Source organism: Selaginella moellendorffii, unplaced genomic scaffold (genome assembly GCF_000143415.4).
Source record: "Selaginella moellendorffii unplaced genomic scaffold, v1.0 SELMOscaffold_8, whole genome shotgun sequence".
In the NCBI taxonomy this organism is placed as follows: Eukaryota; Viridiplantae; Streptophyta; class Lycopodiopsida; order Selaginellales; family Selaginellaceae; genus Selaginella; species Selaginella moellendorffii.
Genome location: NW_003314269.1, coordinates 2343848 through 2365268, shown reverse-complemented (window position 1 = coordinate 2365268; position 21421 = coordinate 2343848). Strand labels below are relative to the sequence as shown.

Sequence of the window (21421 nt, the reverse complement as noted above, 5' to 3'; positions counted from 1 at the left end):
CCTAGGTTGCATGAGCACAAGGGTTTTGGTCGCTCAGCTCAAAGAGTGTGGCAAATCCAGGGACCTGCGCAAGGGGAGGATCCTCCACGCCCAGATCGCCCAATGCAGCGACGCCAGGGAGAGCATCCAAGTCTCGAACACCCTGGTGAGCATGTATTCAAAGTGTGGATCCATGGCCGAGGCGCGCCAGGCCTTCGACGCAATGCCGCGGCGCGACGTCGTCTCCTGGAACGCCCTCATCCTCGGCTACGCGCAAAACTCCCCTGGAGGAGGCCAGGCAGCGCTCGGCTGCTTCTCTCGAATGGATTGCCAGCCAAACTCCCTCACCTTCCTTGCTGCTATCAAGGCTTGCGTCTCCATGGCAGCGATCGAGCAAGGCGGCCGAGATGCTGGAGGAGCTTTGATCAAGATAACGTCACTGGAGAGAGGATTTGCGCTCCATTCTCGAGCTGCCATCGCTGGCTGTGACTTTGAGGTGATGGTAGCAAACTCTTTGGTTGATATGTATGCTAAGTGTGGGAGTTTGATGGATGCTCGCAGGGTTTTCGACACGATGCCGGAGCACACGGTGGTGTCCTGGACTGTTCTCGTTCTCGGTTACGTTGATAACGGGGAGGCCGAGATTGCGCTCGAGCTCTTCGCTTGCATACCCGATGCTTGTGGACCGATTGGAGCTCGAGCTCTGGTTGCTGGACTGAAAGCTTGTAGCAGCCTGGCCGCTCGAGAAGAAGGAAAGCTTCAAGAAGAACAAGGTGGTGGTGGTGGTGGGGGGAGAGTTTTAAAAGTGGAGACTCTGAAGAAGGCCGTGGCTCTCCACTCCCAGGCTGTGGAGTGTGGCTGCGAGATGGAAGGCTTTGTGGCGAGCTCGCTGGTGGATCTTTACTCGAGGTGTGGGGATCTGGAAGAAGCTCGCAAGATCCTGGACAGGATGAGCTACGACTGCGTGGTATCGGCGACGGCACTCATGCTGGGGTATGCCGAGCACGGACAGGGCGAGAAGGCGCTAGAGCTCTTCGCGAGGATGGGATCGAGAGACTCAAGAGCTTTTCTAGCTGCGCTCAAGGCTTGCATTTGCCTTGCAACGAAAGAAGATGGCAAGCTCGTTGGCGGAAGGATTGTCAAGCTAAAGTCGCTGGAGACGGGGATGGATATACACTTGGAAGCTGTGAGGTCTGGTCACAACGCCGATGATATCTTCGTGGCCAGCAGCTTGGTGGATATGTATGCGAAGTGTGGGAGTATGATCGATGCCAGAGGAGTTTTCGACAGGATGGCGAGTCACAGTGTAGTTTCCTGGACGGCTTTGGTTCTCGGCTACGCAGAGAACGAAGAAGGAGCTCTGGCTTTGGAGCTTCTCCCACGCGTGGAGAGTCCTAATGCCTTGACGTTCGTCGCTGGATTGAAGGCCTGCGCTGCCCTGGGGGCGAAAGAAGATGGCGATCTAATCGAAGGAAAGCTTGTCAAGCTTCTGTCCCTGGAAAAAGTTATGGCTTTGGAGCTCGAGTGTGGAGGGCTTACCTCGGACATCTTCGTGGCAAACACTCTACTCGACGTTTACGCCAAGTGTGGGAGCACGCTGGATGCTCGCAGAGTTTTCGACAGGATGGAGTTTCATACCACGGTTTCATGGACGGCCTTGGTGATGGGATACGCCGAGAATGGCGAACACGAGCTCGCTCTGGAACTCTTCTCGTGCATGCGCTCGTCCATCGCTCCAAGCGCTCTAAGCTTTGTCGCTGCGATGAGTGCTTGCTCCGGCCTGGCAGCGAAGGAGGAGGCCACCAAAGATGACGAGCAGAGTTTCAAGCTCAAGTCACTGGAACGAGCTAGAAACATCTACTGCGAGGCTGTGGAAAGTGGTTTCCAGGAGGACATCTTCGTGGCAAACTCGGCAGTGGATTTGCTCGCGAAGTGTGGGAGCCTGGTGGACGCTCGCAGGACTTTCGAGAGGATTCGTCGCCGCAACACGGTCTCGTGGAACGCTTTGATGCTGGGATACTCCGAAAACGGAGAAGGCGAGAAGTGTTTGAATCTCTTCTCTCGCATGGAGAAGGAAGGCCAAGCTCCGGATGCTCGGACTTTCTTCGCAGCGCTCAAGGGGTGTGTAGTTCTTGCATCCAAGGAAGACGAGAACCAGGCCGAAAAGAAGAAGCTCTCGCTGGAAACAGGCATGGCGATCCATCTCCAAGCCGAGAAGAGTGGCTGCTGCGACTCGGACGTTTTCGTGGCGAGCACTTTGGTGGAGATGTACGCGAAGTGTGGCAGCCTGGTTGACGCTCGCAAAGTTTTCGACAAGATCCCCGGCCTCAATCTTTCGGCATGGACCGCTCTCATCCAAGGCTACGCCGAGGGTGGCGAGGAGCTGGCGGGTCTGGAAATTTTCGCGAGCTTGCAGTCGAGGAAAGGCTACGTAGCAAGCGTCCCAGCCTTCGTCGCGGCCATCAAAGCCTGCACTGGCCTGGCGGCCAAGGAGAAGGTGGGAGCAGCAAAGATCGATGGAAGAACCGTCAAGGTGGAGTCACTGCGATCCGGCATGGCGATTCACTCCCAGGTGGAGAGAAGCGATCACAGCTCCAACACAATGGTGGCGAACACTCTGATCGACATGTACGCCAGGTGTGGAAGCCTGGTGGACGCGCGGAGAGTGTTTGACAGGGCGATGATCCACAGCGACTCGTCCTGGAACACACTGATCCTGGGCTATGCCGAGAACGCCGAGGCGGAGCTAGCTCTCGAGCTTTTCTCGTGCATGGGAAGTGGAAGCGGAGGATCTCCTCGTCCAAACTCCCGGACTTTGGTGGCGGCTCTCAAGGCTTGCAGCGCGGTGGCATCGCTGGGCATCGCGAGATCTATCCACTCGGAGCTCCTGCGGCGGGGGATCGATCGAAACGTCGTGCTGGAGAGCTCGCTGGTGGACGTCTATGGGAAATGCGGTAGCATGGCGGCGGCTCAGCGAGAGTTTGACACCATCGCTCGAGTGAAGCGCGACTTGGTCACCTGGAACGCAATTCTAGCCGGGTATGCTCGCCAGGGAGACGCCGCTAGCGTTCTTGGCTTGTTTCCGAGGTTCCGGGAAGAAGGCTTGCGTCCGGACGAGATCACGCTAGCGTCGGTTCTCACCGCGTGTAGCCGTGCGGGGCTCGTGGACAAAGGGAGGGAGATCTTCGAGAGTATGAGCTCCAGCTGTGGCGTGGCTCCCTCGCTGGAGCACTACCACTGCATGGTTGATCTTCTTGGGCGAGCGAACCGGCTGGAGGAGGCGATGGCGGTGGTGGAATCCATGCCGTTTGAGGCGAATGGAGTGACTTGGATGACGGTTCTTGCGGCGTGTGGGAAGTGGAAGAACGCTGTGGTTGGAAAGGTGGCGTTTGATTCTTTGCTGGAGCTGGGTCAAGGCGATGCTGCCACTTACGTTTCCATGGCAAACATCTATCACGACCTGATTGATCTTTAGTAATCCCTCCTCGATTCGAGCAGCGCTAGAGGTCTCTTCGTTTACCGATCTGGATTTGAGAGTCTCGTCCCTCAACGAGCAGATCAAAGTCCATGGAAGAAAGGGAAACGTATATGGAGCGCGGAGGATCTTTGATGCCATTGGAGCGTCCCGAGATTCTTATTCCTGGAACTTTATGCTCGTCGCATATACCCAGAATGGGCATCTGCGAGATGCTGAGCAGCTGTTTGAGAGAATGCCTTCCAGGAATCTTGTGGCGTGGACGGCCATGTTGGTGGCGTATGCCTCCTTTGGATATCTCGAAGAAGCGGAGCGCATGTTTCACCAGATGCCCAGCAAAGACGCGCCTGCTTGGAATTCTATGCTTTCAGCATATGCCAAGAACGGGCATCTTGAAAAGGCACGTCAGGTGTTTGATCTTATGCCCCACCGCAGTATATTGTCATGGAACTCGATTCTTTCAGCATATGCCCAAGCTGGGCACCTTGAATCAGCCAAAAGTGTTTTTGACAGGATCCCAGAACCCGACATGATATCCTACAATGCTATTCTCTCGGCATATGTGAATGGAGGAATCTTGCGGGATGCCAAGAAGATCTTTGAGGGCATGGCGCTGAGGGACATGGTCTCGTGGGCGACACTGCTCTGTGGTTATGCCCAAACCGGGCATATCTCTCAAGCGCATGAAATCTTTTTTGAAAATATGCCAGAGTGGGATTTAATTTCTTGCAGCTCAGTTTTGGTGATGTATTCCGGAGCCGGAAACATCAACGATGCTAAAACATTGTTTGAAAACCTCCCACAAACAGATCTAGTAGCCTGGAACTCTCTTCTTACGGCATATACCCAAACCGGGCATCTCGAGAAAGCTAGGCAAATATATCTTAGAATGCCAGAGCACGACTTGGTATCCTGGACGCTTATGCTGACAGTCTATCTAGAAGCAGGAAAACTTATGGAAGCAGAAGATATACTCGTAAAGATGCCACACAGAGACCTCGTAAGCTGGAACGCAATGCTGACTGGATATGCCCAATCCGGGCACCTTGAGAAAGCAAAATGCCTGTTTGACTGCATGCCTCTCAAGGATGTCATGACATGGACGGGGATGATGTCAGCATACGCTCAACACGAGTGTTTGAGCGAAGCAAAGCACCTGTTTGATGACATGCCACAACGAAACCAGGTGACGTGGACGGCGCTGCTCGTGGCATATGCCCAGAACGGGCACGTCAGCATTGCCAGCGAGCTGTTTCGGGCAATTCCGGAGCTGGATTTGGTGCTGTGGACTGCCATGCTGGCAGCACACGCCCACAACGGCCGCTACACAGAGGCATTTGAAGTGTTTGAGAGAATGAAGCCCATCTTTCCTCCCGAGGAGCTGTGCTTCAACTCTATACTCGTTGCTTGCAGCCATGCCGGGAGAGTGTATGCTGGGCGGCAGTACTTCCGATCCATGGTTGTGGATTTCGGGCTGCGGCCGACGAGGCAGCATTACTGTTGCATGGTCGATCTGCTGGGACGAGCCGGGCATCTGGACGACACGGAGGATCTCATCAAGCATATGCCGTTCGAGCCGGATGTGTTCGACTGGACGTGCCTGCTCGCAGCTTGTTTGGGTCACAAGGAGAAGAAGACCATCGCAAACGCAGCGGCCAAAGAGGTGCTTCGTTCGAATCCTCGCGGCCGAGCGGTCTACGTGTTGCTCAATAATGTGGGTGGCCACATGACAATGAAACATCAAAATACTCCATCTTGACTTTTGTGGTGTCCGCAGCTGCATTTGCGGATAGAGCACGCTATATAGAGCAGAAGAGTGTGGGGAAAAGCTCCAGGGCAAAGCCGGCATTTGATAGGATCTCGGCGGGGATCTCAGGTAATCGTAGTTGGAAATGCAAATGTTGCAGTGATTCAAAGGTTTTTCCTCTCAACCTAGTGACTACTTGATCGAGAAGGTAGGCTCCATCTTGTCCACTGATCCATCCGGCACTGCATATCAAAGTAGAGAGTGTTCGTCCACTAAATCTCTTCTTGATCTTGGAACCTTCTCAGATCATTAGATTCGATCAAGAGATGAAGCTGCAAGACAAAGTGGCGATCGTGACGGGCGGAGCCAGCGGCATCGGCGAGGCCATCGCGATCAAATTCGCAGCACACGGCGCCTTCGTCATCGTGGGCGACGTCCAGGACGAGCTCGGCCAGAAGGTCTGCGCCGCGATCGGGCCGCGAGCCACATTCGTCCACTGCGACGTGGCCGACGAGGCCGGCGTGGAGGCCCTGGTCAACACGGCGGTTGCCCGACACGGCCGCCTCGACATCATGATGAACAATGCCGGCGTCGGGGAGCCCGGCGGCCGCGACGTCCGGGATCTCGACATCCGCGCGTTTGACCGGGTCATGTCGGTCAACGTGGCGGGCGTGGCGCTGGGCATGAAGCACGCCGCGCGGCACATGGTACCGCGCGGCTCCGGCGTCATCATCAACACGGCCAGCAACGTCACGGGCGCCGCCGGCATCGCACCGCTGGCGTACACCGCCAGCAAGCACGCGGTGGTCGGGCTAACCCGGACAGCCGCCGTCCAGCTCGGGCGGTATGGGATCCGGGCAAATGCCATCTCCCCGGGCGCCATTCCCACGCCCGCGTTTGTGCGCTACTTCCGCAAGGCTGTGCCCGGGATGGACGAGAATGGGGCCAGGGCTGTGGCATCTAAGGCGACGACGCTCAGGTATGGAGAGGATTTGGAGAGTGCGCTGAGCGTGGAGGATGTTGCCAATGCGGCCGTGTTCTTGGCTAGCGAGGACTCGCGGTTCGTGAGCGGGCATGAGCTGATGCTGGATGGAGCGAGCACCGTGACGGACAAGTCGTTTGATGCGATCGGGATGATGCTTGCCACTGCTTCAAGCTAGAAAAAGAAGATGATTTGGTACTAAACCATCTATCCCACGATTTGGATTTGAAGAGGTTGCAATCAAACGCAGTGATTCCAGAGCTCTCGTGATTTATGAGCGAAAGATACCAATCGCAGTGGAAATTCAAGAGAAAACCGCGACGCACAGACACAAAGGAGGAAAAAAAGATTTGGCAGAGCACTTACAAGTCACGAGAGCTATAAGGTGGGGAAGAAGCGCTGGGGCCGTTGGATTCGCTGTATCGACGGCTGCCCAGCGATCTTTCGCTGTCGTTTCCCTGCGACATCTTCTTTTTGCTGCTTAGAAATTCCTTTGGGGCCGCCACGTCCAAAAACAAAACAGAGAGGAAAGGAAGAATTTGGTATCGATCGACTGATGGAGCTTGAGATTCATGGGAGAGTGAATCCCGCAACGAGGATTCTCTTGTTGATCATCATCCTAGCATCGCCATCGCTGTTCCTGATGGGTGATTGCTCGCCGGCGATCCAGGGATGCAACAGCGTGGAGAGCAGGCTGGTCCCGGGGCTATCGAGGGCGCGGCCGCGCGTTTTCTCCATCGCCGATTTTGGGGGAGTGAGCGATGGGATCACGCTTAATACCAAGGCGTTCCAGAAGGCGATCGATCACATTGGCAGCTTTGGCAAGCTGGGAGGCGCGACCCTCTACATCCCGCGAGGCAAATGGCTCACCGGATGCTTCAATCTCACGAGCCACATGACTCTCTTTTTGGAACAGGACGCCACAATCCTCGCCTCCGAGGTAAGAGAAGAGTTCTAGCACGGAAAAAAAAATTCCGATTTTTTTCTGGATTTCTTCGCAGGATCCTCAAGATTGGCCCGTGGTCGATCCCTTGCCATCGTATGGGCGAGGAAGAGAGCTTCCAGGGAAGAGATACACGAGCTTGCTTCATGGGCTGAGGATCACCGACGTCGCGATCACGGGTATTTATAAACGCTTAGTGATCGATTGGAAAACACTTGATTTTTCCAGGAAACAATGGCACCATCGATGGCCAAGGCCTCGTCTGGTGGAACCGATTCCGCTCCAAAACCCTCCAGCACACCCGGGGCTCCCTCGTCGAGTTTATGTTCTCCTCCAACATCCTCGTCCACAACGTTACCTTGATCAACTCGCCCTTTTGGACGCTCCATCCCGTCTACACGAGGTATTATGAGCCATCCTTGGCATTAAAAGAAGAGCTTTTCTTCTCCTCTTTTTCTTGCCCAGTGACGTGATGATCAAAGGAGTCACCATTTTGGCACCTCACAAGGCGCCCAATACGGATGGAGTCGATCCAGGTTAGATCATTCTCCCCTCTATAAAATAAGACGGAATCTAGCTTTGCTTTGGCTGATAGCTAGAGCCACTTTGACTTCTAGTCAACTTTCTAGTCAATCCCGCGCTGACCATGGGTGTATATTCCCCCGCAGACTCCAGCTCCAACGTGTGCATCCGCGACACGTACATAAGCAACGGTGACGACGCAGTGGCCGTCAAGAGCGGCTGGGACGAGTACGGCCTGGCCTTCAACCGTCCCAGCCACGACGTTTTCCTCGTCAACCTGACCGTCAGCGGCTCCCACGGTATCTCCCTGGGCAGCGAGATGTCCGGGGGCATCTACAACGTCCACGCGTACGGCGTCTCCATCTCCGGGGCCGTACAGGGCATCCACATCAAGACCTCCGCGGGCCGGGGGGCTTACATCAGAAACGCGAGCTTTGCGAGCTTTGAGATACTCGACACCGGGGTCGCGTTTTCTTTCACTGGGATCTATGGTGACCACCCGGACGCCGGGTATAACGCCAGCGCGTTCGCTACCATCGAGAATATCTCGTTCCGGGACGTGGTTGGGATGAGGGTTAACCGCGCGGGTGACTTTCGCGGGGTGCCACAGTCGCCATTTCGCCACACTTGCTTCACCGATGTGGCCTTGGAGCTGAATGGGAAGAGCAACCATTGGAACTGTAGCTACATAGAGGGATATTCGCGGCATGTTTCTCCTCCGCCATGTCCCGAGCTTCAGCTAGAATCAGAATGTTGGTCTTGATTTTCATTTTCTATTTTTCACTAATATAAATTAATTAATTATATGTTAAGAAGAATTATAAGTATATGCCTTTTGTTGGACTGGGATTTCCTACAAAGAAGCTCATGGATCATCGGCGTAGAGGAGCATCGCGTTACCAGGTGAGGATGGTGGAAACCAGGGATTAGCAACACGGCTTGCAGCCCTGCGAGCAGGGAGAGCAGTGATTTCGCGCTTTGGACATCAAGGCGCTCCTTCTCCCGGCCAGCGGCGAGATCAAGTCACTCGTCCCCAAGCTCCACAAGCTCAGCGTCTACGGTCAGCACGATTCCTCCAAGCTTCCTGGCGATGGTGGCGAGATCCAAGTGCTGGCTTCGCTCGTTGTCTCGCTCCCCTTGCTGCCACTCGGCCGGAGAGATCGTGGTTAAACGTTTGGGTCTGGAAGCGATCAAGCGATCGGCTGGGCTGCGAGAACGAAGTTGTAGAGGTGACGGCTGGCCACTGCTTGACACTAACATACAATCTCCATGGGAAATATCACACTGCTCCCGCCAAGCCAAGATCAGGCTCGATTTTTCACGCTCCTAGGTGGCGGCGGGGCAAAGCTTGACGCTGGGCTTCCCATGCAAGCATCTCTACGTGCAGGGGCACGTCTATTCCGCCGCGGTGGCCGCGGGGCTGGAGGTGGAAGTCCGCGCCGTGTGAACGAAGACGAAGAGGACGAAGAAAGAAGAAACAAAGGGAAAGGATGGCTCGGAGTTTGTGTTGTCCGATGCGTCAGATGGGGGGATTGTATGGTGTCACAGAGATTTCGATTGGAAGCTAACTGGTGCTTGCGCGAGCCCAGCACCGAAGGATTCTACGCCGCCGCGGCCATCTTTGTGACGATTGGAGCAAGCAAAGCCAAGGAAAAGAAAGGAAAAGCAAGGTCTTAAGAACGAAGATATCACTTTGCATTTAGTTCGTGGCTTATTTCTCTAGGCGTTTCCTATAAACGCATACTTTTAGAAAAAATAGAGAAAAAAAAAAATGCCAGCTTCTTGAGAAGAAAGCTCTCTCGATGCCTCCTGTGCCTATTCACATCCCATGATCAAAAGGCTTCGTCGCGCCCTGCCTGTCGCTAAAGAATTATTCACAAGCCGCTGGAAGCTTTTCTCCCTCCTCTGATCTTCCTTCTTGTTCCTCTTCTTCTTCTTCTTCTAGCCGATCACTAGCTGGTCGTTCGATCGCTCCGTGGTCTCCCGTCGCATGAATCAGCTCCCAGATCCTAGGAAGAATCGTACTGCCGGATAGCTTCGAAGCACGAACTCGCCTCTCCAAAGCAAAAGCCACCGTCCTGCTGCTGCTTCCTGTCCAGCTCCAAGCACGGCGATGGCACCACCCTCTCCGAGAATCCATACGTATTGGAGCAATTCCACGCTCCAGCTCCCACCGACAAGGAGACGTTGGCGAAGCAAAGGTCGCGGAATGGAGCTTCTTCCAGTCCGGCCATGCACCCGGCCCAGCCGATCTCGTGTCCAACCACGTCCCTGATGGAGATCCCTCGTATCACTGGAAGAGCTCGAGGATCGTAACCATCGTCGGGGTGTCCTCCATACAAGGCAGTGAAGTCGAAGGCCACGCTTACGTTCTCGAGCTGGAGGTCCGAGATGGAGATGTTGGTGATGTAGCCGCCCCGCCCGGCGCCTGTTTTGATCCGGATGCCACTCCTCGAGTTGGCCACCCTCACGCTCTTGATGAAAACGTCGCTGATCCCGCCAGACATCTCGCTGCCAAACGCGATCCCGGCGCTCGTCGGGCTTTGTCCCGAGACGTTGTGGATGCAAACGTTGGTGCTCGGCATGCCGTAGTTGATGCCGTGCTCGTCCCAGCCGCTTTTGATCGAGATGAGATCGTCCCCGGTGGAAATGTAGCAGTCCCGGATGCAAACGTTCGACGATGAATCTATATATCTCCGGAAGTTAGAGCTTTCGCTTTGCAAACGCGAGGAACCCAAAAAAAAAGATTTTTTTTTACCGGGATCTATTCCATCGATGTTTGGAGCGTATGGAGGAGCTAAGATGGTCACGTCCTGGATCAAGACGTCGCTGCAAAAGATCACGTCAAAGTTTTCTTCCCGAGAGAAGGACATGAAAGAGCAAACCTGCAGTAAACCGGATGGATAGTCCAAAACGGGGAGTTCTTGAACGTAACGTTTGAGATTGTGATGTGCCGGGAATCAATGAGCTCCACCAGATGGCCTCTCGTGAAATCCAGTGTCTTGTTGTGGAACCAGTCCCACCACACTGAGCCTTGTCCATCGATCGTGCCATTCGCGCCTGGAAAGAAGAACAGGAAGCTTGCGTTTAACGAGGAACTATGCATATCATATCATCGATCAAATGAGGAAGAAACTAAAACTATCGATCAAAGGAGGAAGAAACTATAAAACTATACCTGTGATAACCACGTCCACCATGTTCTTCCCATGGATCAAGCTAATGTGTCTTCCGCCAGGGAGTTCTCGGCCTCGTCCATACGACGGCAACGCAGGGATAACTGGCCATTCCAGTAAGTCCTGTGAGGGTGGAAAGACTTAGAACTTTGGCGACTAAGAAAAAATTAGTTTTTGGACTGCTCAACAAAGCCTGACGCGATGCAGCAAGCTGGACAGCAACCAGAAAGGACTGGTACTTTTTTACACTAGTTTTTCTAGCTCAAACTTGGGCAAAAGTTAAGCTGGAGTAGAAAATTCTTGAGACACCCAGGGATGAGCATTGGAACAATCCAAGGATTTAGAGAGAAAAAAAAGAGAATTTTTCCAGAAGGAAAAACTCTGCACCACGCACAGAAGAACAGTAGCAGTAAAGGCTTGGAGAAAGAGAAATGGGAGAACAAGAAGAGAGAAGAGTAGAAAGCTTTCTCTTCTCTTGCTTTCATGCAATGCAAATAGAGGAAGAAGAAGAGAAACACTACCTGAGATCCAAGAATGACCGCCCCTTCCTCGAGAAAGAGCGTGAGATGGCTGGTTAGATTGAAGCTCCCGGTGAGCCATCGGCCGCGAGGAACGTAGAGCTGCGCCCCGCCCTTGTCCGCGAAAGATTTGAGGTAGAAGATCGCATTCTGGAACGCGAGCGTGTTGACGATCCGGCCGTCGCCCACTGCGCCAAAATCGGTGATCGACACGCTGTGCGGGCGCTTGGGCAGGCTCCGCGGCGAGCAGCAGCCCGGAGCTGGCGCTGGCGATCCCCCACCATGAGGAGCCCTAAGCGAGAATTCATGGTGGGTGTGGCGGTGGCGTGGAGATCTGCCCACGCTCGCCTCGACTCGGCCCAGTAGCAGCACAATCAGGATCGACAGCACACACATTGCCTGGTCGATCGATCTCCGCGCGGCGCTCGCCCTTGTCCCCCCTCACATCCTCTCCCACTGTCGCGAATCCGGTTGATGGACTGGGCGGCGAGATTCTTCTCGGGAGGAGGAAGAGGCGCCAATCGGTCCTAGATCCAGATCGCGGCGGAGGAGAGGAAGGAATTCCAGCCCAATTCTCCTTGATGGCCGCTACTCCAAACTTCTAAGAGAGGGATTTTTTATGGCATTTAATGAAGGCCTCCTCTCTCGCACCGTACCAGTGACCACTGTTGCCCTGTTCGTCGGAGAGAGTGTCTCGTTCTCTGGAAGAGCCCTAAAAGCAGGGGAGCGATACCAGCCGTCCGATCTAAAAGCCCTAAAGACAGGGAAAATAGTTTGAACCCTTGTTTTTCTACGTGGAAGTCAACATTTGTGTGTACTTCCTGCTTGGACGAGGGATTGGCGATGGCGGTGGAGCGCGAGAGGATTAGGGATGCGATCCATTCCATGGCGCTGGTGGACGGCCACGCGCACAATCTCGTCGGTATGGATTCCCAGATGCCGCTGCTCCAGGCCTTCTCCGAGTCGCAGGGCGAAGCCCTCGCGCGATTTGGATCCCAGACGCTGTGCTTCAAGGTAAAGAACCCTGCCTGCACGATCGATTCTTCTGCCTGTTAGATTTTCTCTAGGATTGATGCCCCAAGCACGAAGAGGATTCTCACGATCGTCGATTGCTCTTATTTCTTTTTTGTTGTGCTTGCTCTAGCTAATTGTTCTCCAATTGTTTTGCAGAGAAGCTTGCGAGATCTCTCACAGCTATACGGGACCGACGCTTCGCTCGAGAGCATCGAGGCCCATCGACAAGCCGCCGGCTTGGAAGCTCTCACGCGGGAATGCTTCCAGGCCGCCGGGATTTCGGTGCTGCTACTCGACGATGGACTAGCAATGGACAAAATGAAAGCTCTCGACTGGCACAAGGGATTTATTCCAGTGGTCCACCGTGTGCTCCGGATCGAAATAGTTGCCGAGGCCATCCTAAAAGAGGTAAGGATCCAATCCATTTCTTTGAGAGGAGGACAAGTATATTAAATTCGTTTTGGGTGGATTCAGGGCCCCCCAGGTGGTGTCACTTGGACACTTGATAGTTTTGCCGATCGATTTGTTGGCAGCTTGAAATTATATCCTTTTTTTGCTTCACTTTATATTCGTTTCCGTGAAAGCTTGCAGCCTTAACTTTGTACGCACACTCTCGGAAGGAGTTGTGGCATTTAAGAGCATCGCTGCGTACAGGAGTGGCCTTGATATTGATCCCACCGTGTCGAGGCGAGATGCCGAGCAAGGACTCGTGCAAGATATGGGTATGAAACTGAAACTGAAGATTGTTTGATTTTGTACGGTATATAATCAACTCTCTTTGTCTGTGCTGCTGTCTTGCAGTCAGCAGCCCTCTGCGATTAAAAAACAAGCTGCTCTTGAATTTTCTCTTCGTCCTAGCTCTCGAAGTTGCGTGTTCTCAGGATCTGCCCATGCAAATACATTCGGGGTATGCGTTTATGGTTTGGCGAAAGATAAGCTTTTGAACAGAATTTCTCTTCCAGGTTTGGCGACAAAGATTTAGATCTTCGCTTGTCAAATCCTTTGCACCTGCGAGCTGTTTTGGAAGACGAAAGGTTTAAAAAGTGCCGTCTGGTCCTGCTCCATGCTTCGTATCCATTTGTTCAGGAGGCTTCGTACTTGGCCAGCGTTTATTCACAAGTAAGTGGTCGCAAACTTTTGAGCTCTTTCCAAAAGCGATAGCTATGCAGGTGTATTTGGACTTTGGCCTTGCTATCCCAAAGCTTAGCATCCGCGGAATGGAAAACACGTTAAGCCAGCTCCTGGAGCTCGCCCCGCTTGATAAGGTATCAAAGTTCCCATATGACAGACTAGTTCACGTAAAGAATTGATAGCAGACTCGGCTGTAGGTGATGTTTAGTACAGATGGATACGCATTTCCGGAAACGTATTATCTTGGTACGGGGAAGTTTGATACACGCATGTGCATGATCATGCCGGTTCTTACATGTTTAAGCTTTCAGGGACGAAATGGACCCGGGAGGTTTTAACAAAGGTTTTGTACAACGCTTACGTCGATGGGGATCTCTCTGTTGAAGAGAGCATTGCCGCAGCGGAAGGAATCCTCCAAAAGAACGCCTTGTCTTTCTATAAGCTTAATGGCGATGCCGCCTCCAGCCCATCTACGGCGGCCATTAAAAAAATGATGCACGGTAAGGACAAAGTCATGGCAGCGGACAAGGAAATCAAACAAGTCCGGCTGCTATGGGGAGATGGCTCAGGACAGAGGCGATGTCGGGTAAGCTTTTAAGTTTTGTCAAGTACTATTCACTGATTGCATTGTTTGTAGGTTGTTCCAGCTGGAAGGTTCAAGACTTCAATTTTAAAGCATGGTGTTGGTCTTGTCGAGTGCGGAATGGCACTTCCGGCTGGAATCGATGCTGTTGCAAAAGGATCCGGTTTGAGTGCGGTTGGAGAGGTCAGGTTGATGCCAGATCTAGCAACCAAGCGCAGACTACCATGGTAAGCCGCAAACTGGCGTTAAGATTTGTTTTTTTTTCTCATGTGAGATTTTTTGTAGGTATCCACAACACGAAATAGTCCTTGGAAACATGCACATCGTACCTGGAACTCCTTGGGAGTGCTGTCCAAGAGGCACATTGCAATGCACGCTGGAGATACTGAAAAAGGAGTTTAACCTGGTACCGAAATTAGTTTTCTAACATATGTTTACATCGATATTTTGTTGCAGGAAATACGTGTTGGATTCGAAAACGAGTTCTATTTGCTTAAGCCGTCAAAACAGTAAATTTTCATACAAGAAGTTCTGTTTGGCATATTGACTCTTGTTTTTCTCTGACAGAGGGCCTTTGAACTGGACTGGGCTGGATACTACCAACTATTGCTCCGCAATATCTTTTGATTCCTCGTCACATATCATGGATGACATCTACGACTCATTGAAAAAGCTAGATATCGAGGTGGAACAGGTGTGTTTCTACTTTTAAAGTTATGTTTCTTGTTTTACCTTTGCTCTCTTAGATGCATGCAGAAGCAGGCAATGGACAGTTCGAGATTTCTCTCAACCATTGTCCAGCAAGTACTGCAGCTGATAACGTGCTTTTGCTACGAGACACTGTCAAGTCTATTGCTCTTAAGCACCATATTAATGCAACATTCTTGCCAAAGTAAGAAACAATCTTCATCTTTCCATCATTTGGAATTTAAAACATTTTAACTTTCCAGGTACTTTGCAAATGACCTTGGCTCGGGTTCGCATGTCCACATGAGTCTTTGGGAAGGGGGAGTAAACAAGCTCATGGACGAAACCTCCCGCTGCGGCATGTCCCCGCTTGGTGAAGAGTTCCTTGCTGGAGTTTTGCACCACTTGCCTTCCATTCTAGTATTTACCGCACCACATCCAAACAGGTAGAGTTGATTGTGATTTGCTCCATTGCATTGCTTTCTTATATATGTCCTTATAAACTGTTCTTGTGTTTTATGCCAAAGCTACGCACGACTTCGTCCATGCACTTGGAGTGGAGCGTTTCAGTGCTGGGGCCACAGCAACCGAGAGGCCGCATTGCGCACACTGTCGCCACCGGATGCTGATGGAGTTAGTAACTTCGAGCTCAAAGCTTTCGATGGCATGGCCAATCCGCACCTGGGACTTGCGGCGATTGTAGCAGCAGGAATCGATGGTTTGAGGAAACACATGGTTCTTCCCGAAGGAATAAGTAAGTTCTTCTCTTGCAAGTTGAAAGGTTCTCTTTTAAAACCCCGCGCTCCATCTCTCTTTTCCAGGCGTCGATCCTTCCACACTTCCGAAAGGCACAGTCCCGAGCCTGCCGTCAGAGCTAAGCGCCGCGGTGGAAGCTCTCAACGCAAACAAGGACTTGAAGAGCATCTTGGGCGAGAAGCTAGTGAGAGCCATATGCGCCATACGCATGGTAAGCTGATCGTTTGTTCGGGTGTTTTGACTCTGGACTTTCTTTCTTTCTCCAGTTCGACATTGATATGTGTAGAAACTCCAACCCGGAGCAATTGCTCGACCAGCTCGCCGACAGTTTCTAAAACACCACACTGAGGAGCAAAAGTTAGATTTGCTTTTTGGCTTTGCAATGAGCACTGACTTTGTGTCGCAACAGCCAAATTGTAAAAAGATCGTACTAAAGCTTAAGCTGTGTAAAGTTTTCTCCTGGGAAGAATGTGATGCTATGGTAGTTTGACGATGGCACTCGCGCGTATCGCTCGCCCTTTATTTCTTTTTTTAACTTTCTTTTTCTTTGGAAGAACTTTAGAAGAATCCATCGCTTTTGCTTTATTTTTTCTCTTCGTGCACGGATCTTATAATCAAAGAACATCGCGTGTCTTCGCTTGTATCAAAATTTTCTCCACTTAAAATTTGACCACCTTGGCCAAGCCGACCACCGCGAGACCAGTGTCGGAGGGCCGTACATACGGAGCCCTCGACACGAGGCGCCACGCGTCCGCGCACATATGATACGGCAGTATCGGACACTGGAATCTTTCTCGCTCTTTAAAATGCGGAGGCTCGTCGCGCAAACATCAGCAAGAAGCAAAAGAGAGAAGCAAGGAAAAAAAAAGAGAGAGAAAAAAGTTTTTTGGTAGGAGCGAAAATTTTGGCGCCATGGCAGCATTGAGCTTAGCATTCGGAATTCTCGGTATGTTAGCTAGAACAAAGAGCAAGAGAAGAGATTTTTTCGTTCTAGCGATGATTTGACGGTGGTGTGTCTATATGTAACAGGGAATCTCATATCAATTTGCTTGTTCTTGTCACCAATGTGAGTTCTTCCTTCTTCCACTTCCTTGGCGATGGTTTCTTTGCTCACACTTGCGGGTTTTTCACAGACCAACATTCTGGAGGATACACAAGGAGAAATCGACACGAGATTTCTCGTGGCTTCCATACTCGGTCACGCTCCTGAATTGCCTCCTCTGGACGTGGTATGGTCTCCCCTGGGTGCAAATAAACATCCCAGTTATCACCATCAACATCAGTGGAGCGATCCTCCAGCTCACGTACGTTTTGATCTACCTCCGCTACACCACTGCCAAGAAGAAGGTACCTCTCTCGTGACCAATTCACAGAACCGGTTACCAATCGTTTGGTTTGTCTTTGCTGCTCCTCGAACAGATGAAGATCGTAGCGAGCTTGATCATCGTACCTCTCTTTGTAGCCGTGATTTTGCTCGTCACCGTCTTTGCGATGACGCAGAAAAGCCAGAGGAAGCTGTTTGTGGGAATCCTGTGCGTGATCTTCACCACGGGGATGAACGTCGCTCCACTCTCTGTCATGGTAAGAGATCACCACCTGGCTCCAGTAGAACCAAGAAACGTGAAAAGAAGCGGTCTTTTTGTTCTTATCCCTCCGCGGCTTAACTCACTTCCTGTCCCTAAACAGCGAATGGTAATCAGAACCAGAAGCGTGGAATTCATGCCTTTCTACCTCTCTCTGTTCGTCTTCATCAATGGTTGCGCGTGGCTCGCCTACGGCCTCCTCACTTCCGACGTCTTCGTCCTTGTAAGTCGCAAAGTCTAGATTTGTTCTTCGTAAGGTTGGAAGCTTTGCTGACCTCTCGCTATCACAGATTCCCAATGCTCTCGGCGCTTTTCTGGGCGCAATGCAGCTGATCTTGTACGCAATCTACAGCCATGCCACACCCAAAGTCGACGAGGCGGAGCGCCAAACTGGCGAGAAAGACCTCGAGATGCAAAAGTCAGGCAGCGTAAACGGAGTATAGGACGGGGCGAGAGCGTGGTACCAGAAGGGAAACCAATTTTCTCTTGGCCTTCATCTGTACAGCGTAAACTACCAGATTTTGAGCGGATCGCCTCAAAGTTCGATCGAAGCGATACCTCCACCATCATTGTGAACATTTTCCCATTTTCTTTCTAATTGTGATAGAAGTCCCTGCATTTTTGCAAGCTGTTGTTCAAACGTCTCTTCAAAAAGAAACCACGCGGCTCATGCCACCAGGAGCATCCCCTTTGGATCTTTATCTCTTTAGCAGCCTCACAGCCACGCAAATCAAACCTGCAATCACACAGGGATGAAATATCTCAAGAACCCTAATTTTCTTTAGGTTTGTTGAAATAGGGCTTGAGGAGTTATCCCACATGCCGAAGCTTGGTTTCATGCCGGCGAGCAGTATATAAAGCGACTAAGAACATCCATTATAGCATATGGGCCGTGTGGTCAGCGCAGAGCGAACTATTCTTTCGCCTTTTACTAAAGAATACCGTGTGCTGGCCACATAATAGCGGCATATCCAAATTTTTGGAACGCTTCCTCACGGAGGCACCCCATACAAATTTATAATCTTAAGTTGGACTTCCTAATTACTTGATCATTACATTGTAGTATGTAGTAAGATTGTTGTACATTAATGTTTCTAAGTGAGTGGTACTTTGCAGATTTGATCAGGCGGTGCTGCGGTTGCTTGCGTGATTTGAAGTTCGTCCACGGCGCTATCGTTGCCAGCGGCCTCGACGGTAGCAGATACCTTGCCAACCTCCTCATCGACGCCTATGGTCGTGCTGGTAGCTTCCAACTCGCCACCCGCACTTTCGACGCCATCCAGATTCCGAACCTCCACTCTTGGAACACTCTCCTCGCGGCACAGGCCCGCACCGGGCACTTGTCACACCTTTCGGCTGCTTTTCACACAATGCCCCACCGCGACATTGTCTCGTGGAACACCATGCTGGCTGCGCTTGATTCGTGCCAGGATCTCCGCGTGATTGAAAATTTCTTTCAGAGAATGCCGTGCAGAGACGTGGTGTCCTGGACGAGCATGTTGCAAGCAAATGCCTGTAGGGGGGATTTTGTGGTCGTGCTTGAAATCTTTGGCGCAATGCCTCAGCGCAATGTGGTCAGCTGGGCGGTGCTAATAGATGCATGCGTGCGAGCGGAGAGTGTTGACTATGCTACATTAGCGTTTTCAAAGATTCCGTGGAGAAACGCAGTCGCCTGTACTGCAGTCTTTACCACGATTGCCCGCACCGGGCATCATCTGAGAGCAATGAAATGTTTCGAAGGGATGCGAGAAAGAGATGTCGTGTCCTGGACCGTGCTGCTCCAATCCCTCGTAGATGTGGATTCAATTCAGAGAATCTTCCTTTTGATGCCGCAACGCACTGTGATATCATGGAACATTGTCCTCGCAGCATGCGCTTTAAACGGGCACTTTGTAGAAGCTTGGCAGGAATTTGAATCTATGCTCGAAAGAGATGTAGTCTCCTGGAATCTGCTAATGCGGGCGACTTCTCTGGCGGGTCAAACCGAGAGCGCGAAGGCTTTCATGGAAAAGATGCCTCAAAGAGATTCCGTCTCGTGGAACACACTGCTTCACTGCTACGTGCAATGCAAGCTCTTGGCTGAGGCGCAGACCCTCTTCAAGAATATGCCACAGCGCGACGCGGTATCGTGGAATCTAATCGCCCATGCATTTACCCAGGAAGGGTATCTAGGTGATGCAAAACAGACAATAGCAAATATGGCCCAACATGACATTGTCTCGGGGACGATCCAAATCACACTCCTCGCCCAAAGTGGGCATTGCGAGCAAGCGAAAAGCGTGTTTGACTCGATGCCACTAGTCAACCTGCTGACGTGGACGTCTCTTGTCGAGGCATATGCCCAAAACAGGCATTTGTCGGACGCACTCCACCTCGTGTGGAAGATGTGCTGTGACGGCTGGGAGCCCAATGAGCTGACATTTGGCGCAGTCCTTGTCGGCTACAGCCATGCAGGAATGTTGGAGGATGGGCGACAGTGTTTCCTGTCGCTGCAGTCCAGCTTTGGGATATCTCCGACACACGAGCACTACTGCTGCGTGGTGGATTTGCTCGCCCGGTGCAACCAGCTGGGTGACGCCGAGGAGCTCATCCGGAGCATGCCACTGGTGCCAAGCGCGGCGGCGTGGACGAGCCTGTTGGGAGCTTGCCGGACCAATGGCGACTTCCTGCGAGGAGAGATGGTAGCTCGGCAAATGCTCGAGCTCGATGAAGCCACTGCTTACTTGCTGCTAGCAAACACCTTCTCGCAGTGATGCTTTGGTTTTCCTTTTGATGATACTGTAGAGAAGGAAGGGCCGGGTTCGAAAAAAAAATTTCTCTTGGCAGGAAAAAGAAGGAAAACAAAATATCAGTTTCCCGAAGACACTACCTGATTTTGTACAGTGTTTCGAGAGGATCGTCCCAGAGTTAACAGCGATGCCTCCGCCACCAAAGGATTTCTTTTCTAGCTGAATGTTTGGCTCGAAGTAAAAGCGTCCCCGTTCTCTCTGCTGCTTCTCCCGTTTCTCTGCTCGGCAGGGCTAAGAAGCGATGGATTGTCATACACTTCCAGCAACTGACTAGCAATCTCTGTACAAGCAAGCGTTTACGACATTCTCTACGATTGAAAAAAACGAAAGCTTTACCTTCCAGTAGAACAGGAGTTACATCGAGCTCATGCCACCAGAAACGCCCACCTTCTTCTTCCGGGAGCTTTATCTTGAGCAGCCTCGCGGCCACGTAAATCGCACCAGCGGCAACTTGGCCGGGTTTGAATTGTAAAACGAGTGTTGTCCGAAGCCTGCAATCGCATCCATCTCAAGGAAAACGAAAACACTCCGGAAGAACTTACCCGTCATTTAGAAAATTCCAGGCCCGCTGTACGAGGTCCTGCTTGAGAATGCGTAGTCTCTTCAGCGTAGCCACCAGTGGCTTGTGAGGATTTACCACACTTAAATCAAACTCTATCGTTGTGAGAACCAGCCGCTCTCCATACAGCACAAGCTGCTTTTCGGAGACATACAAATCCTACACCGGAAGAAAAAAAAAGCCAGGTTTTAGAACAGGAAGAAGAAAAAAACTTCATAGAATCGAAGCAGTCCTAGAAAAAAGAAAAGATGCGAGAAAGAGGTACTATACCCTGTCTTCCATGATTCTTTCCAGAGCTTTGGGGTCGTCCCGGTTACGCAACTCATAGGAAATAAACACTACCTCTTTGAGATAGCGGTGTGTCTCCTCCACCTTGGTGGCCAGAAGCATGCACGAGGTTGCCACAATCTAAGAAGAACTTGTGTGACACAGAGCTCCAAATCCAAAAACCCTAAACCTCGAGAGACTCACCAGGCAATTGTTCCTCAGCAGCGACTGGCGCGTGTAGAAGCGATGGCAAAATGTGATTGCGGTGGCGACGGTCATCTGCGACCTGGAGAGATTTTCCCAGCTCGCTCATAGCCTAGGGCAAAAACGAAAACAAGGGGAAGGGGAGCAAAATCCTTACACTTGGAGCTTCTTTCCCAGCTCCTGCGCGAAGGTGGAGTAGTAGCCCCGGTAGGACGCCTCCGTGCGCGCATCCATCCCATCTTGCAATGACGGCGATTTGCGTTCTAGCTCGTCTTTCGAAAACAACCACGTTGTCATCGCCCGGGTTTGAATCGCTTAAACATTACTAAGGGGCCCTCTCGCTCGCAACGGGAATCGAACTCCCAGTTGCTATAATAGAATATACCAATAGCCCTAAATCGTCCTAGGGCTGGGACTAGGGCTCGTCAAGTTATCCCACATGCCGCGGTTTATTTTCATGCGAGGCAGTGGGTATATAACATGGACGAAGACTACTTTCATATCCA

The 21421-nt window shown here is 51.8% G+C and overlaps 9 protein-coding genes and 1 non-coding gene across 10 annotated transcripts; 8 read left to right on the top strand and 2 right to left on the bottom strand.

Annotated features, from left to right (window-relative positions):
- The first annotated feature begins 10 nt into the window (after nt 1–10).
- LOC112345284 (pentatricopeptide repeat-containing protein At2g13600-like) lies at nt 11–3457 on the top strand. Its single transcript, XM_024671666.1, has 2 exons — nt 11–475; nt 541–3457. Exon 2 carries the CDS (start codon nt 554–556, stop codon nt 3452–3454), a length of 2901 nt encoding a protein of 966 aa, XP_024527434.1. The 5' UTR covers nt 11–475; nt 541–553; the 3' UTR covers nt 3455–3457.
- Nucleotides 3452–5492, top strand: LOC112345285 (pentatricopeptide repeat-containing protein At4g02750-like). Its single transcript, XM_024671669.1, has 2 exons — nt 3452–5330; nt 5391–5492. The coding sequence occupies exon 1, from the start codon at nt 3630–3632 to the stop codon at nt 5211–5213; it is 1584 nt and encodes a 527-aa protein (XP_024527437.1). The 5' UTR covers nt 3452–3629; the 3' UTR covers nt 5214–5330; nt 5391–5492.
- LOC9632118 (momilactone A synthase) lies at nt 5265–6446 on the top strand. Its single transcript, XM_002967355.2, has 2 exons — nt 5265–5409; nt 5507–6446. Exon 2 carries the CDS (start codon nt 5528–5530, stop codon nt 6359–6361), a length of 834 nt encoding a protein of 277 aa, XP_002967401.1. The 5' UTR covers nt 5265–5409; nt 5507–5527; the 3' UTR covers nt 6362–6446.
- A 285-nt stretch (nt 6447–6731) lies between these two features.
- On the top strand, nt 6732–8457 carry LOC9635724 (probable polygalacturonase). Its single transcript, XM_002967354.2, has 5 exons — nt 6732–7123; nt 7185–7305; nt 7355–7529; nt 7592–7662; nt 7795–8457. Exons 1-5 carry the CDS (start codon nt 6740–6742, stop codon nt 8409–8411), a joined length of 1368 nt encoding a protein of 455 aa, XP_002967400.2. The 5' UTR covers nt 6732–6739; the 3' UTR covers nt 8412–8457.
- An 864-nt stretch (nt 8458–9321) lies between these two features.
- LOC9632117 (probable polygalacturonase) lies at nt 9322–12036 on the bottom strand. The gene is made up of 5 exons (XM_002967001.2): nt 11346–12036; nt 10827–10947; nt 10534–10708; nt 10407–10477; nt 9322–10334 (listed from the first exon to the last, which is right to left on the bottom strand). The coding sequence occupies exons 1-5, from the start codon at nt 11736–11738 to the stop codon at nt 9658–9660; spliced, it is 1437 nt and encodes a 478-aa protein (XP_002967047.1). The 5' UTR covers nt 11739–12036; the 3' UTR covers nt 9322–9657.
- A 114-nt stretch (nt 12037–12150) lies between these two features.
- LOC9632116 (protein fluG) lies at nt 12151–16011 on the top strand. The gene is made up of 18 exons (XM_024671944.1): nt 12151–12356; nt 12513–12764; nt 12831–12898; nt 12966–13078; nt 13158–13263; nt 13319–13475; nt 13526–13621; nt 13685–13733; nt 13799–14073; nt 14125–14297; nt 14356–14476; nt 14527–14579; nt 14638–14764; nt 14817–14962; nt 15021–15203; nt 15285–15511; nt 15579–15724; nt 15780–16011. Exons 1-18 carry the CDS (start codon nt 12186–12188, stop codon nt 15846–15848), a joined length of 2532 nt encoding a protein of 843 aa, XP_024527712.1. The 5' UTR covers nt 12151–12185; the 3' UTR covers nt 15849–16011.
- A 352-nt stretch (nt 16012–16363) lies between these two features.
- Nucleotides 16364–17653, top strand: LOC9635723 (bidirectional sugar transporter SWEET1a). The gene is made up of 6 exons (XM_002967352.2): nt 16364–16459; nt 16543–16579; nt 16647–16860; nt 16933–17094; nt 17200–17319; nt 17387–17653. Exons 1-6 carry the CDS (start codon nt 16426–16428, stop codon nt 17537–17539), a joined length of 720 nt encoding a protein of 239 aa, XP_002967398.1. The 5' UTR covers nt 16364–16425; the 3' UTR covers nt 17540–17653.
- A 262-nt stretch (nt 17654–17915) lies between these two features.
- LOC112345415 (pentatricopeptide repeat-containing protein At1g56690, mitochondrial-like) lies at nt 17916–19849 on the top strand. Its single transcript, XM_024672122.1, has 2 exons — nt 17916–17946; nt 18213–19849. The coding sequence occupies exons 1-2, from the start codon at nt 17916–17918 to the stop codon at nt 19847–19849; spliced, it is 1668 nt and encodes a 555-aa protein (XP_024527890.1).
- On the top strand, nt 17984–18100 carry LOC112345484. Its single transcript, XR_002992072.1, has one exon. It is a non-coding gene; the product is annotated as a U5 spliceosomal RNA (small nuclear RNA).
- Nucleotides 19850–19909: 60 nt separating the features above from the next.
- LOC9635722 (cyclin-T1-3) lies at nt 19910–21275 on the bottom strand. The gene is made up of 6 exons (XM_002967000.2): nt 21073–21275; nt 20916–20997; nt 20715–20852; nt 20428–20603; nt 20222–20376; nt 19910–20165 (listed from the first exon to the last, which is right to left on the bottom strand). Exons 1-6 carry the CDS (start codon nt 21210–21212, stop codon nt 20041–20043), a joined length of 816 nt encoding a protein of 271 aa, XP_002967046.1. The 5' UTR covers nt 21213–21275; the 3' UTR covers nt 19910–20040.
- Between the last annotated feature and the right edge of the window lie 146 nt (nt 21276–21421).